The sequence below is a fragment of the Vigna umbellata genome, chromosome 7 (genome assembly GCF_029865625.1).
Source record: "Vigna umbellata cultivar VRB3 chromosome 7, Vumbellata_1.0, whole genome shotgun sequence".
In the NCBI taxonomy this organism is placed as follows: domain Eukaryota; kingdom Viridiplantae; phylum Streptophyta; class Magnoliopsida; order Fabales; family Fabaceae; genus Vigna; species Vigna umbellata.
This window is the reverse complement of record NC_142171.1, coordinates 5,434,857-5,448,648: the sequence shown is the minus strand read 5'-3', so window position 1 is coordinate 5,448,648 and position 13,792 is coordinate 5,434,857. Positions and strand designations below refer to the sequence as shown.

The 13,792-nt window shown below is 35.1% G+C and overlaps 2 protein-coding genes and 1 pseudogene across 3 annotated transcripts; 2 read left to right on the top strand and 1 right to left on the bottom strand.

Annotated features, from left to right (window-relative positions):
• The first annotated feature begins 2,362 nt into the window (after positions 1-2,362).
• On the top strand, positions 2,363-3,056 carry LOC124842961 (calcium-binding protein KRP1-like). The gene has a single exon (XM_047319583.2). It carries the CDS (start codon positions 2,598-2,600, stop codon positions 2,952-2,954), a length of 357 nt encoding a protein of 118 aa, XP_047175539.1. The 5' UTR covers positions 2,363-2,597; the 3' UTR covers positions 2,955-3,056.
• Positions 3,057-3,985: 929 nt separating this feature from the next.
• LOC124842960 (G-type lectin S-receptor-like serine/threonine-protein kinase At4g27290) lies at positions 3,986-8,015 on the top strand. 2 transcript variants are annotated; one of them, XM_047319581.2, is made up of 7 exons: positions 3,986-5,701; positions 5,838-5,951; positions 6,322-6,476; positions 6,572-6,782; positions 6,939-7,176; positions 7,272-7,422; positions 7,509-8,015. In XM_047319581.2, the coding sequence occupies exons 1-7, from the start codon at positions 4,420-4,422 to the stop codon at positions 7,815-7,817; spliced, it is 2,460 nt and encodes an 819-aa protein (XP_047175537.1). In that variant the 5' UTR covers positions 3,986-4,419; the 3' UTR covers positions 7,818-8,015. The 2 variants fall into 2 exon arrangements, with proteins under 2 accessions (XP_047175537.1, XP_087951100.1); XM_088094974.1 differs by having other exon boundaries at positions 5,799-5,951.
• A 766-nt stretch (positions 8,016-8,781) lies between these two features.
• On the bottom strand, positions 8,782-9,377 carry LOC148194985 (embryonic abundant protein USP92 pseudogene; annotated as a pseudogene).
• Positions 9,378-13,792: the final 4,415 nt, after the last annotated feature.

The following is a 13,792-nucleotide window of genomic DNA, read 5'->3' as shown; positions in this document are numbered from 1 at the left end:
CCTACTCAGCCAATTTATGCAGTCACCCACTGATCACCACTACCGTGCCATCCAACACATACTAAGGTACATTAAAACCAAGCCATCTGAAGGACTGTTTTTCTCATCTAACTCTCCTATGCAGCTCAAAGCTTTTAGTGACTCTGATTGGGCCACTTGTCCCAAAACTAGAAGATCCACAACGGGATTCTGTATTTTCCTAGGATCATCTCTTGTTTCATGGAAGTCTAAGAAGCAGAAGACCGTTTCCCGATCATCTACAGAGGCAGAATACAGAGCATTAGCAGCCACTGTATGTGAAATACAGTGGCTCTGCTATTTGCTACGTGACTTTCAAATCAAGGAATCAGGGACTCCTGCTCTATATTGTGACAATAAATCTGCGAGACACATAGCTCACAATCAGAGCTTTCACGAACGCACCAAACACATTGAGCTTGACTGCCATGTTGTTCGTGAAAAACTTCAGGAAGGTCTTCTCACTCTTCTTCCAGTGCGATCCGACGAGCAGCTTGCAGACATCTTCACGAAGTTTCCTCACCGCGTCAAATACAGATCTATTGTTCCCAAACTTGGATTGGAAACCATACACCATCCAGTTTGAGGGGAGGCTATTAAGAAATCTGTAGTTTCATCACTACAGAATGGACCAAAACCCTTTTTGGTCTCTGTTCAATGGTTTTAGTTTAGGGATTTATTGCTTTCATTATTGTTTCTGTTTTCTGTTAGATCAGAACTCTATAAATAGAGTTCTGCTTTGTGTTTTACAGAAGAGAAAAAGAGAGATACATTTGCAATTGTAAGAAACAAATCAGAAGAAATAAAGTTCACGTTTTACTTACTTGTCTCCTTGAGCCCTCCTCTTTTCTCTTCTCTGGCGTCTCCATCCGAGGCCTCCAAAGGCCACTTTCACCGCGCCATTGTTGATCTGCTTCGACCACAGAGAGAAGCTTCTGGAGATGCTCCGTTCTCTCTCTATTCATTCGCGTGGGAGATGATTATGACACGTCTGCACAGTTTGTCTGAATATTACACCTTCAGCAGTGACATGGGCCGCCCACTGGGCCTTTTCTATTTGCACACCATTTGGGCTCAGGCTTAATATATTTGTTATCCAATATTGTATGAAATACATTATACTTGGATAAATGATAATTTAAAATTAAATAAAATTTAAATATTTTATACATAATTGGTTTTTTTTATTACTTAATATATATATATATATATATATATATATATATATATATATATTTACTTTTAATTTATACTGAATAAAAAAAATCTATATATATTAAGTTTAAAGAGTTCCATATAAACTGGAATATTTATTAGTTTTGTCTTATCAATCTAACATAATGCATTGTCATTTTATGAAAAATAAATTAAAATATCAGAAAAAATATAAAAATATTATGGATCACAGTGACGTAATAAAAATACGTATATTTTAAATACTTCCATCAAAATCTTATAATTTATTACATATTTAATTTAAAAAACATTAAATAATTAAAACAAATATATCGTATGACATGACGTAGACCTTAAACTCGTATATCGTAAAAATTTCCTTCGTTGACGCAGCCGCAGTCAACAGTCAAAGGAGACCAGAACTTAAAAGGAGAAAAAGAAGTAAATGCTAACAAGAGCCACTGCCAGAATATGAGTTAAAACTTTTAAAATCATTTTTGTTAAACCATTAAAGTATATAGAATGAATTTTTTTTTATGATTTTTAGTGTGTTTCTATTTAATTTTTAATTTCTTAGCTAGCTACCTAAAATCACTGGTTAACAAGAAAAAAAAACTTAGAAAACTCTTTCTATTACTTGAGTGGTTTCTTTCTTCTAGACACCAATATATAAAAATACTCATGCTAAAGTTAATATAAAAAAAATAGCTAGCTCAATTTTATTTAATATTATTATTTAAAAATAAATTTAAACTCGAATTTAAACATATCTAGTATAAAATAATTTCCCAATTTGAAGAATATATTTCTTAAAATAAAAAAATTAAATTAACTAACAATCTTAATAAAAATGAATTAGAAAATTCATTTACATTTAAGTTTAAAACAGTTATAAAGTTTATTAAAACCTCCTAATTTTAATAAATATAAACTGTTATTTAATAATTATTTTGTAATTTAAAAAATGTATTCAAATGAAAGATTTTCTATTAATCAATTAAGTCTTGATAACATTTATATGCAAAAAAAAGTGAGACCATGAAATTATGAAAGTGCATTATTTTTCTATAATAATAGTAGAAGTACTATTTGTAGTGGACGGTTCTATCCTTCTATTAACTTCCACGAAAGTCCACTCCAAAGTAAACCGTGTGTGTTTGTGTGTGTCTGACCGAGTTTGTTCCTCTCTGTTGCTTAGTTGTCTTCGATGTATCTATCTATGCCTTCTCCTTCTCGGAAGATCCCATTCCACATTCCTCTCTCTTCCCTTCTTCATCTTTATATACTATCATGTTCCCTTCATCATCCTCATTATCTCATCAATTCATCAATTTCCATTGTTTCTCTCTTTCATCATTGATCTTTGTTCTCTCTTTTTACTCACCCAACTCCAATTCACCGCTATGGCAGCACAAAACTCCCAAACCCAGTTCCAAGATTGTTTGCCTGTGATGGCCAACAAGCTTGGTGGGGACGGCCTAATCGATGAACTATGCAATGGCTTCAATCTTTTGAAGGATTCAGAAAAAGGGGTTATCACCTTTGACAGCCTCAAGAGAAATTCTGCCCTTCTTGGCCTTCAGGGCCTCAGTGATGAGGATCTTCGCTCGATGCTTGTAGAAGGTGACTTTGACGGTGATGGGGCGCTCAATCAGTTGGAGTTCTGTGTTTTGATGTTCAGACTCAGTCCTGAACTCATGGAAGGCTCAAAGTTGTGGTTGGAGCAGGTCCTTCAACAAGAACTCAAAGATTACTTCTAATTTTTTTCCCCTTTTAATTCATTTTTCATTTTGGGCAATTTCCCATATACTTTTGTAAGGAAATGAAAGGAAAATGAAATGGCAGAAGTGCTTCATTTGATACTTCCCGTATATTTATCAGTTTTTCAATTATTATGCACAGATGCTGGTTAACCTCTCTTATGCTTCTTTAAAAAAAATCAATCTTTTTTTTATTTTTTGTTCTGAAAAATTGATGATTGAATTCTGCCGTCTTATCCCTGCCTTGAACAGACTCTAATTCTGAACGAGTTGTGAATTAGTCCAAATTGTCGGCTGCCTAAAAAGGGTTAAACTTAATTGGCTTAGAAAAGATAATAAAGTCGTGAAGACTTGGATGAATTAAAGCACCAAGATGCAAGTCTTTTTCCACTCGTCATTACTCAATATTCAACTTTAGGTGAAATATCGTTTTCAAAACTATGTATGGTGCAGAGGAATCAAAAGAGAGTGTGTGAACTCTAGCTAATCAAATAGACCCTTGCTTGACCACAAGTTTGAGGGCATAGACTTGACAAGTTTTTGGAGCATGTTTCATGCATTAGCTTCTGGAAGTTGCACAGATGTGTTTACCTGATAAGCCGTTGCTTTCTTGAAGGAACTATTGCTTTCGCCTTCAAGCATGAATGCAAGGAAGCATAGAGACAATATCACGAATCTAGGAAAGAGGAAAAAGTGTCAAATTTCTGTGTCATGGATACTGATTTTCACCTTAAGCTAGTTACACTACAAGGTTACCGACTTGCAAGGTTTTAAGGAACATCCACTACTGCTTCGCTACAATTTTAGGAGCTCTTTTACCCAAAAGACTAATTCATTACCTGGTACTTAATGGTATCAGTCCCACATATTTTAAGTTTTCGTTCCAACTACAACTTAATCAGTCTATAAGTAACTTTTCTCCTAATTCAACTCTTCAAAAAGCTATCAATTATTATAACTCAAATACAAAAAAGAGAGTTGAATACAAAACGTTTGTTCATTCATTGTAATATCTAATATCAGCATAAAACAACCTTAGACATTCGACATTGATGAGACACGAGGACCAACAAAAGAGGTAACCTTATATTCATGTCTACCTAATACAGGTCAAACTTGTCCAAAGAAAAATTTGACACAAACTTCAGAAAATGTGTTTGTATTCACGTTTGTTTCGGTTTCAACGTAATACTATATTTTTGAGAGACGTTTTCTCCAGCTAAGAAACTTATAAACCTAATCACTAATAGGAAAAAAAGAAGTTTGGCCATGCCAGAAATTGAGGAATTTAGTATCAGCCGTTACCGATTTCATGTTCTTTTTTTTTTCACTCAACGCCAGCAGTTACAGAAATCCAACGTTAAAACCGTGAGCTTCATGGTGTAACTCTTATTCTCCTCTTTGCTGTCCGGACACAGAAAAACTCTGGTTCAGTGAAAGCACAGAGCTTCGAGAGTGTCAAGCGATGAAAAAAGTTGTTCTAATGTTTGTTCTTACTATGATTCTACTGTTCTTTTTCTGCACCTCCACTGCAAATGACTCTATATCCCAATTTAAATCACTTTCTGTAGGCAATACATTGGTTTCTGAAGAGGGTACTTTTGAATTGGGTTTCTTCCGTCCAGGACGTGCTGCAGATCTTTACTTGGGGATATGGTACAAGTCAATACCTGTGAAGACTGTTGTGTGGGTTGCCAACAGAGCCAAGCCAGTAAAAGGCAACTCAAGTGTGTTGCATATTAACAGTGAGGGAAATCTTGAGCTTGTCAACCATAATGGGGTTGTGGCTTGGTCAGCAAACTCCACAAAGAAGGTTCAGAATCCCATTGTCCAGCTGTTAAATTCTGGAAATTTGGTAGTGAGAGATGAAGGAGACCAAGATCCTGAAAGCTACTTGTGGCAAAGCTTTGATTACCCTTCTGATACACTTTTACCAGGAATGAAGCTGGGATGGGACTTAAGAACCGGCCTTGAGCGGCGTGTATCTGCTTGGAAGAATTGGGATGATCCATCACCAGGTGATTTCAGTTGGGGTATCTCTCTCGAAGGATTTCCTCAAGTGATGATGTGGAAGGGGTCAAAGGTGTTTTACCGTGGTGGTCATTGGAATGGTCTTGGATTCAGTGGTGCCCCAGAATTGAAGGCAAATCCAGTTTTTAAGTTCAAGTTTGTTTCCAACGAAAATGAGGTGTACTACACCTACAGCCTCACGAATGAGTCTATCATTTCAAGGATTGTTATGAACCAATCTATTTCCACTCGCCAAAGGTACATATGGATTGAAGATGCTCAAGCTTGGAGGATTTATGCATCTGTACCGAGAGATAACTGTGATTCCTACAATATCTGTGGACAAAATGGGAATTGCGTAATTGGTGATTCTCCAGTGTGCCAGTGTTTAAGTGGATTTAAACCAAGATTTCCGAGGCAGTGGGACATGATGGACTGGACTCAAGGATGTTTTCTCTCTGAAGAATGGAACTGTGAGCAAAGGAGGAAACATGGGTTTGTTAAAGTCAGTCAGCTGAAAGCTCCAGATACTTCAAATTCTTGGGTCAATGAGAGTATGAGTCTCACTGAGTGCAGGGATAAATGCTTGGAGAATTGTTCCTGTAAAGCTTATGCAAATACAGATGTTAGAGAAGGAGGTAAGGGCTGTTTGATGTGGTTTGGTGATCTCAGGGATATCAGAGAATTTTCTGCTGGTGGTTGGGATTTATATATTAGAACTAAAATTTTAGAATCAGGTAAGGTCTTGACTCAATCTCTCACAGGATATAGTATATTTACTTTACTGAACTTGCTCTGCTTTTGTCACAATTTTAATAGTTTTCAATGATTCAGAATTTACTCTGGTCTCTCAATTCTATATAAATCATGAAGGTGAGAAAAAAAACTATAGCATGAAGGTGGTGGCAGTAGTCCTCACAACAGTCGCAGTCGTTGCAGCCATTCTGCTTTTGTACCAATTTGGAAAGAGAATGAAAAAGTTCAGAGGTAGCTTCCTTACTCTTGTATTTATTTCAAGGACTTGCCAGTCATATACACAACAAGAATATCAATTTTTCTTATATATTTTAATTAATGCATTTAAAATTTTATATACTATTATTATTATTTGGTGGCCCGGGTATTAAAGCCATGCATGACATTTTCTTCACCTCTTTGATTATATTTACAACCAAATCACAATGCACAACAGGTTTGGCTAGTCAAACTCTACTAAACCTTCATATGCAAGAGCCTACAAGAGTTTAAACATCCCCTCACAACACAGAAAGAAACATATATTTTCAATTCTATCAGTGGAGTAAAAAAATATGGATAATTTGCCGGTTCTGAATTTAACGGAATATTATCTTTACAGCTTGTGAATCAAGTAATTCCTTGATAGTAGATAATAATAAAGATGAGGAAGAGCTTGAGCTTCCTTTCTTTGATCAAGCTGCAATCACCAAAGCAACTAATGGCTTCTCAATTAACAATAAGCTTGGAGAAGGTGGATTTGGGACAGTATATATGGTAATTATGCAGTATACTTCCCTGATTCAACATAAAATCCCAGAATTCATCTTATTAACTATATTAATATGTGGCCTATGTGTGTGACACTATAGGGTACCCTAGCAGATGGGCAGGAAATTGCTGTGAAAAGACTCTCACAAAGTTCTGGACAAGGGTTTAATGAATTTAAGAATGAGGTCATATTGATAGCCAAACTGCAGCATCGGAACCTAGTTAAGCTTGTTGGTTGTTGCATTGAAGGAGAGGAGAAGATGCTTATCTATGAATACATGCCCAACAAAAGCCTTGACTCCTTTATATTTGGTTCTAATCTCTCGACTTCTTTTTCAATTTAATTTTCATTTTCTTCTAGAATTTTTCCTCCTCCAGTTTCTCTTTCACAAAACTCTTTCCTGTTATATTTTCAAATATTTCTTTAAGTTTCCAGTGAATGAGTTAGCAATGTTATTAATCTGGCAGATCAGGCAAAGGCTAAAATTTTAGATTGGTCTAAACGCTTCAATATTATTTGTGGAGTTGCGCGAGGACTTCTGTATCTTCATCAAGATTCCAGATTGAGAATTATACACAGAGATCTCAAAGCAAGTAATGTTCTACTTGATCATGAGTTCAACCCAAAAATATCTGATTTTGGCATGGCTAGAACTTTTGGGGGAGATCAGATTGAAGGAAATACAAAAAGGGTGGTTGGAACATAGTAAGTCAATATCTCAACATAATTTGCAATCTGCATCTACCACTACACAGTGTTGTTCTGAACTTCTAAACCATACTTTTAATGATTTTGTTCAGTGGTTACATGGCACCCGAATATGCCATTTATGGTCTATTCTCGGTGAAATCTGATGTCTTCAGCTTTGGTGTACTAATGCTAGAGATAGTAAGTGGAAAGAAGAACAGAGGTTTTTCACATTCAAATAATAGTATTAACCTTATTGGACAAGTAAGTGTGAAACTAAAAAGGACATGTTTCTTTTTTTCTTTACAAGCAATAAATATTGGTAATGACATGTCTGTTACACTGTTTAGGCATGGAGATTTTGGAAAGAAAGAAGACCTCTGGACTTACTTGATTCATGCATGGAGAATTCATCTGTTCTGTCAGGAGCATTGCGTTGTATCCATATCAGTCTTTTATGTGTTCAACAGTTTCCTGAGGATAGGCCAAGTATGTCCACTGTGGTAGTGATGCTGAGCAGTGAGAGTTCCCTACCTCAACCTAAGGAGCCTGGTTTCCTTATGGAGAAGGAGAAAATTTTTCTTGGAGCAGAGTCCTCTACCAAGCACCTGTTTTCTTCTACCAATGATATAAGTCTTACCATGTTAGAGCCTCGCTAGTGCACTATTTGCCTCATTTTTAGGGAAGACAGTAATTATGCTAATAAATTGACTAATTTATACTTGGATAATAGGAAATATTTTTAATGGAACACTTAATCTGTTATCAATTCAGATATTTTTTTCATGACAGATATCAACTTCCTATCTCTAGAAAATTTTAGCCTTTTTAGGAAGTTTGGTTGTAATTTTTGTTCATGGGTTTGGTTTGACCTTCTGGTTTATTTTGTTCTTTTAATAATCTTTTTCATCTGATAGTAAATGATAGATGTATATTGGAATATCAACGTATCTAAGATGCCAAAGTATATAATGATGGCTAGCATAACCTTTTTAAAGAAAAAAAATGTAAGAAAAACTAGTAAGAATGGATAAGAACGTGGATTCAAATGACTAATTAACACTTCCTATAAAACCGGCTTGTAAAAGTAATTTGTTTGGCGTCACTGAAAACTTAAATGACAAGAAACTTGGTGAAAATAACAACATTTGATGAATTTGACAGATTTTTAGTCAAAGTAGATTTCTAAATCTTTTAAATTACAAGTGGAGTTACTCTAAAGATTCTATCTTCACAATATGCAACAATGGGAATTATGCATAAAGATCATAAAACAGATAACGTTTTAATGAATTGAATTAAAAGACTTAAGCTTCATCAATATTTAATGGTGAAATTGAATTAAAAGTAGAATACATGGTTCGCAGTAAGTATTTTATCGGTCGTGTGAAGTTTATTAAATATTACACATTGATTAAATGGAAAATTAAATATTTTTCTTCCAATGGTTATGTGCCCTCCAATATGCATATTCTTAACCAAATCTTATGTATGTACCTGTGGCATCTTATCATTAATGGACATAGTACAGGAAGTTATAATTAACTAGACATTAAATGGCATACTAATGAAATTCATAGAACACCATATTTATTGCATCCAACCATCATCATCAACAGCTGCATTGATAGCATAATGACGAGGTTTAAGGTACACATAGGTAGAACAAACATACACACAATACTAAACTTTACAGACAAAGACAAACTCAAACTCCTGGTGCGGATCGAAGATGGACTAAAGAACAACTTCTTTCTGATAGGCAGTGTCCACAGCTAAATTGGGTACCCATAAAATTTCTTTGGTGCCAAGGAAATGGCAAACAGGGTTAGTTCCAGGATCAACTCCCATAATTTGATGAAGCATTTGATGATTCATGCCTGAAGTATCTGAGTGGCAAATAGCAAGTGCCTGAGTTTGGGTTCCATCAGCAGCCACAAGTGAAACCATGAAAGCTGATGTTCCGCAGACTTCATGACAGTAAAACACCACCGTTTGGAAATTGAGCCCATGACACATCACTGCTTTGTCTCCAAGATTTTGCACTCCTTCCACAGTGTATTTCTCTTGCTTATTCACAAAGGAACTTGACAGTACTTGTTTTTTCCCTTTGAAATGGCAAAAACGATTAATGTTCCCAAAGATTTTGCAAAAAACTTGTGTTCTCCCTCTATAGATTCTCTCTTGATGCATAGCTCATCAAAAGTATATCCTTCTTTATTTTAAATATGTTGAGATAGTTTAATTCGAGTTATATCAGGCCTTTGTGCGTTTTTCACCTTTTGAAACCACCATTTTAAGTCAATTTTTTTTATGAAGCAAGTATAGTGCAGTACTGACATTTTGATTTGTGCATTTATGATTCAGTTGGATTGTAGTAAGAGCTAGGGTCTGTTGCATGAAATCAAAACAAGTGAAAAAGAATATCTATACAAGTTTAAAAAGCGTTCAGACCTTGTGCAATCCAACTAAGACAAGCTCCAAATCAGAAACTGAAAACATTATTAGTTATGAACTAATTTTGTTGGGGCATTTTATCAAATGCTTTTGTAAAATTAAGTACTGGAGTCACTTAATTGTTTTTGTTCTAACTTGCTTGTTTTTCTTGCTTTCTTAATTCCCTCTAGAGCAATTCTTAGGTTCATTTTTGAGTGCTTCCCTTCTTGATAGCTTTGTTTCTTGCTTGTCTTTGTTGGTTATCTAGTTTTGTCTGCAATGCATGTGATATCTATTATGCCAATCTTTAATTTGAGCTTTAATTGCTTTATTCATCTGATCTAGAGTTGTCTTAAGCAATAGATCTGCTGTCATTGTCTTGTGGCTGTCCTACTCTGTTCTGCATATCACTTTGCCTTAGCCTAGCCATTCTTGATTGAGAAGTTTTTACACTTTGGTTTCTGGAATTTGAAAGAAGGTTTGTGTCCTTGGTAGCATCTTAGGTGGTGGTAGTCTGAAAGATTCTCAAGCCTTGAACTGCCAAGGGAGAATCTCCTTTCCAAACCTTTTCATTTATGTGTTTTAAATTTCAAAGGAGAAGCCTGAGTGTTGTGAGCTTTGTAAGGCTGACTTGGCCTAATTCCTTGGCACTTTGAAATAGAGAATTCATTGTTAATCTAACTGTTTTTGTGATTGTTCATTGTGCAGGAAAAGAAATTGGATCAATTAGATTGGAGCAGTTGTGATTTGCTTAAACTGACATTGCATTCATTTTGGCTTATAAACTGTTTGCTGAAATCATTGAGATATTATATGTTTGAATGTGATTACTGATTTCATGGTTTGCTTACAATTGTTGAAATATGTTGAGTCCTTATTAGCACCACCACTCTTTCTTTGTTGAGATCATTTTTCCAAATGCATATAGAAAATAGTTTCCTGGTATTAATCACATGCAACTTTCAGTTTTTGTCAAATTGATTGATTGCATACCCTTGCATGCCACCTAGTTAGGATTTCATGGACAGATTTATGCATGAATTGATTTGCTTGGAGTAATTAGGCTTGTGCATGAACTTGTTTTAACTGCCAAAGCATCATTACATTTTTTAAGAAGTGACTAAAGCACTTAATTTCCAATTCTAACTTCCTGGTTGAATTAAGCACATCATTCTTTTTACCCATTGGATTTATCAGATTTTAAATTAGAATTGAATGGTTGTTTAAATCAGTTTAGTTCAACTTTGAATTACACCCATTGCATCTGGTTAATGTCCATTCCTATTTGTATTTGCTGGATTTGGGTTTGATTTTGTATGCAGAAATGAACCAGTGCAGGGTGTCCAATAGAAGTTGAGATTAGTTTAGAATGAGCATGAGTATAGCTTGAGCAACCAGTAGCAGCCATCTGAACTGAAGGGAGTTTCTTTCACCTTAAATTGCTTCTGTTTTGGCTGAACTATTCCTGTTATAGCTTGTTATTGCTTAGCATTATTTGAAGGTTGATCTGGTATGATAGTTTTTGTAGACTAGGATTAGCCATTTTGAATTGGAATTGTTTCTGCATTGCATTGGATTGGTCAGGTTTTGATTAGTCTGGATGGTTATTTAATCAGTTTGGTTTCAGCTTAGAATTACATCCCTTTGAATCTGGTATAATGACCATTTGCATGTGTCTAATAGAATCTGGTTTGATTTTGATGTGTGCAGAGCTGATACTTGAGAGTTTAGCTTGAGCAGAAATTTACTGAGAAAACAACAACCTAAGCACTTAATGTGGAAGCTTTGAACTAAAGGGAGTTATCTAGTTTAATTGCTTCTGACTGTTTAAACTGTTTTGGATTTAAATTGTTCATTGTTGGATTTCATGATCTGTTGAATTGGTGTGAATTATTTGTGCAGAGTTGCTTTCATTGGAATTCAATTTGTGTACGAGTTTAATTGAGAAGCAGCAGAATTTCACTAGAAAGATTGGAAAGTTTGTGCAGCCAAAAGAAAGGGAAGATGAGACTGGCCAGGAGATTCAAAAGCGTCGATTCCAGAAGCTGTCAAGAAGCAACAAAATTGAGCAAAAGTGTAGTTGGAGCAGGCTAGCAGCTGTCTTCTGAACTAAAGGGAAGACTTTAAATTGTTGTGTATCTCTTCTTGTAATTTGTTTGCATCAGGTTCCCTAATCCACATGTTATATACTGTTTTGCAGGAATGGTGAATAAGATCCAAAGAGAGTGGAATCCAGAAGCTAGAAAAGGGGGCCAAAGCTGCTTGAAACAGCAACATCAGTGTACGTATTTTAGCACAAGGCCTTGGCATCAAAAGTGGATTGTAGCTGAACTAGGACCAGACCGTAGCAGCGTGCATAGTTTGTTCCATTTGATGTGTAATAGGCTGATAGGCTATAGTTTTCTTTTAGTTTCAATTTTGTTTGTAATAGGCTCGTGTTAGCCACTCTTAGCATTAGCTTTTGTTTTGTAAAAGGGCCTTTTATAAAGTCCAAGTTCTTTGGAAGAGTCCTTGGTGCTCTTTCAAACTCTTGGCAACTTTACTTGCTTTAATTTTAGCATAGCTAGACAGGTGAGTGTGTCTTGTTAGCCAAAGCAACAAGCCTCACCATAGGAGTAGACTTTAAATATTGATTTGCTTTGTGTTTCACGTTTAGGGGTGATTTAGGCTAAAAGGGATTAAACTCTAAGCCTTATCACATTAGAGTCCGAGAGTCTAGTCTTTTAATTTGTGCTTATTTGTTTGTGATTGTTTGTGAGTTGTGTTTTTTGATTTTAAAGGTGATTTTTGTTTAAAGGGTAACTAGTAGTAACCTAAGACATTTCTGGCAAGGTAAGACTTGGTACTTAAGCAGTCTTCATGACTCACCTCTCTTACTTGGGACTTGTCTAAGTGTGAATCTTGTACACCTTTCACACAAATAAAACTTTTAAAAACAAAGATGTCTTCTTATAGTTCATTTAGGTCTTCTAGGTTAGATAATGTTGATGAAATGTTTAAACAAGCTAGGAATCTTCCATCCTTTGGTAAAGACATAGGTGCATTAACATACCTAGCTTGGGAAAAAGAAATTGATAAAATAAATCCTTGGTTTTATGGAGAGAGTGAATATTATGTCCTTAGCATATATCTCTCTAAGTTAGAAGAGCATGCAAGTGAGTGGTGGGATGAAAGACAATATCATGTTAGGAAAGGTAGAAAATCCTCCATACGTGATTGGCATGATTTAAAAGCTTGTATGAGAAGAAAGTTTGTGCCTTCAAGCATTAAAAGAAACCTAGAACTAATTAGGGATTGCATTGATGCTGGAAAATTATTTCTTGAGCATTTAAATGATCATGGGTTTCTTCGTAGAGAATTAGAATTTGGGGCAAGACTTAAAGAGCTCAAGAATAAGAAAAGAGAAAGAGAGATTGAGAGAAAGGAAGAGGAAGAAAGGAAAGAAGAAGAGAAGAGAGAGAGAAAAGAAAACGAGAAAAAAGAAGAGAGAAGAAGAGAGGAATTAAGAAGAGAAGAAGAGAGAAGAAGAGAAGAAGAGAAAAGAAAAGAAGAAGAAAGAAAAGAAAAGAGAGAAAAGAAGAAAAGAGAGAAAGGCAAGAAAGAGAGAAGACAGAAAAGGAGAAATTGTTGCTGATGACAAATTCTATTCTTTCCAAGACTATGGAACCTAAAAGGGAAGGTTTTCAAATCTTTACTTCTTTTCCAATCATGGTTAATTCTTTAAATATTGACTTCTCTTTCAAACCAATTGTCATTATATATTCTATGAAAACATTTTCAAAATATGACAATTCAAATCTTGAGTTATTGTTATCTTTAAGAAAACAATTAACTAAAGACAAAATTGAATTTGGACTTCTAAAATTTTCAAAGATTACAAATCAAAGTATTAAAGTTCTTATTCTCTTGTTTTTAAAGAAAATTCTTTTCTTGGATTAATATTAACCAAAGATATATTTGATGTGTATTGCAGATTCGTGTTTGATCCAGGAGGAAGAAAAGTAGATCTAAAGTAATAAGGCCACTTCATGGCTTTGCTCCCAAAACTGTGTGAAGCTTCTTCATAAGGCGATGCCAGATTTGAGGACAAATCTTTTTTTAAGAGGGAGGGTATGATGTAATCCTTCCCGACGTAGTCCTTCTTTAGTATTTTTACCTTTTTTATAGGTTAGCTTGTAAGGAGCATGGGTTACTATAA

Coding starts and splice junctions, on each gene's coding strand:
- LOC124842961 (XM_047319583.2), top strand. CDS start 2,598: ATGGCAGCACAAAACTCCCAAACCCAGTTCCAAGATTGTTTGCCTGTG.
- LOC124842960 (XM_088094974.1), top strand. CDS start 4,420: ATGAAAAAAGTTGTTCTAATGTTTGTTCTTACTATGATTCTACTGTTC. Junction 5,952..6,321: donor GAGAATGAAAAAGTTCAGAG/GTAGCTTCCTTA, acceptor TTATCTTTACAG/CTTGTGAATCAAGTAATTCC. Junction 6,783..6,938: donor CCTTGACTCCTTTATATTTG/GTTCTAATCTCT, acceptor TTAATCTGGCAG/ATCAGGCAAAGGCTAAAATT.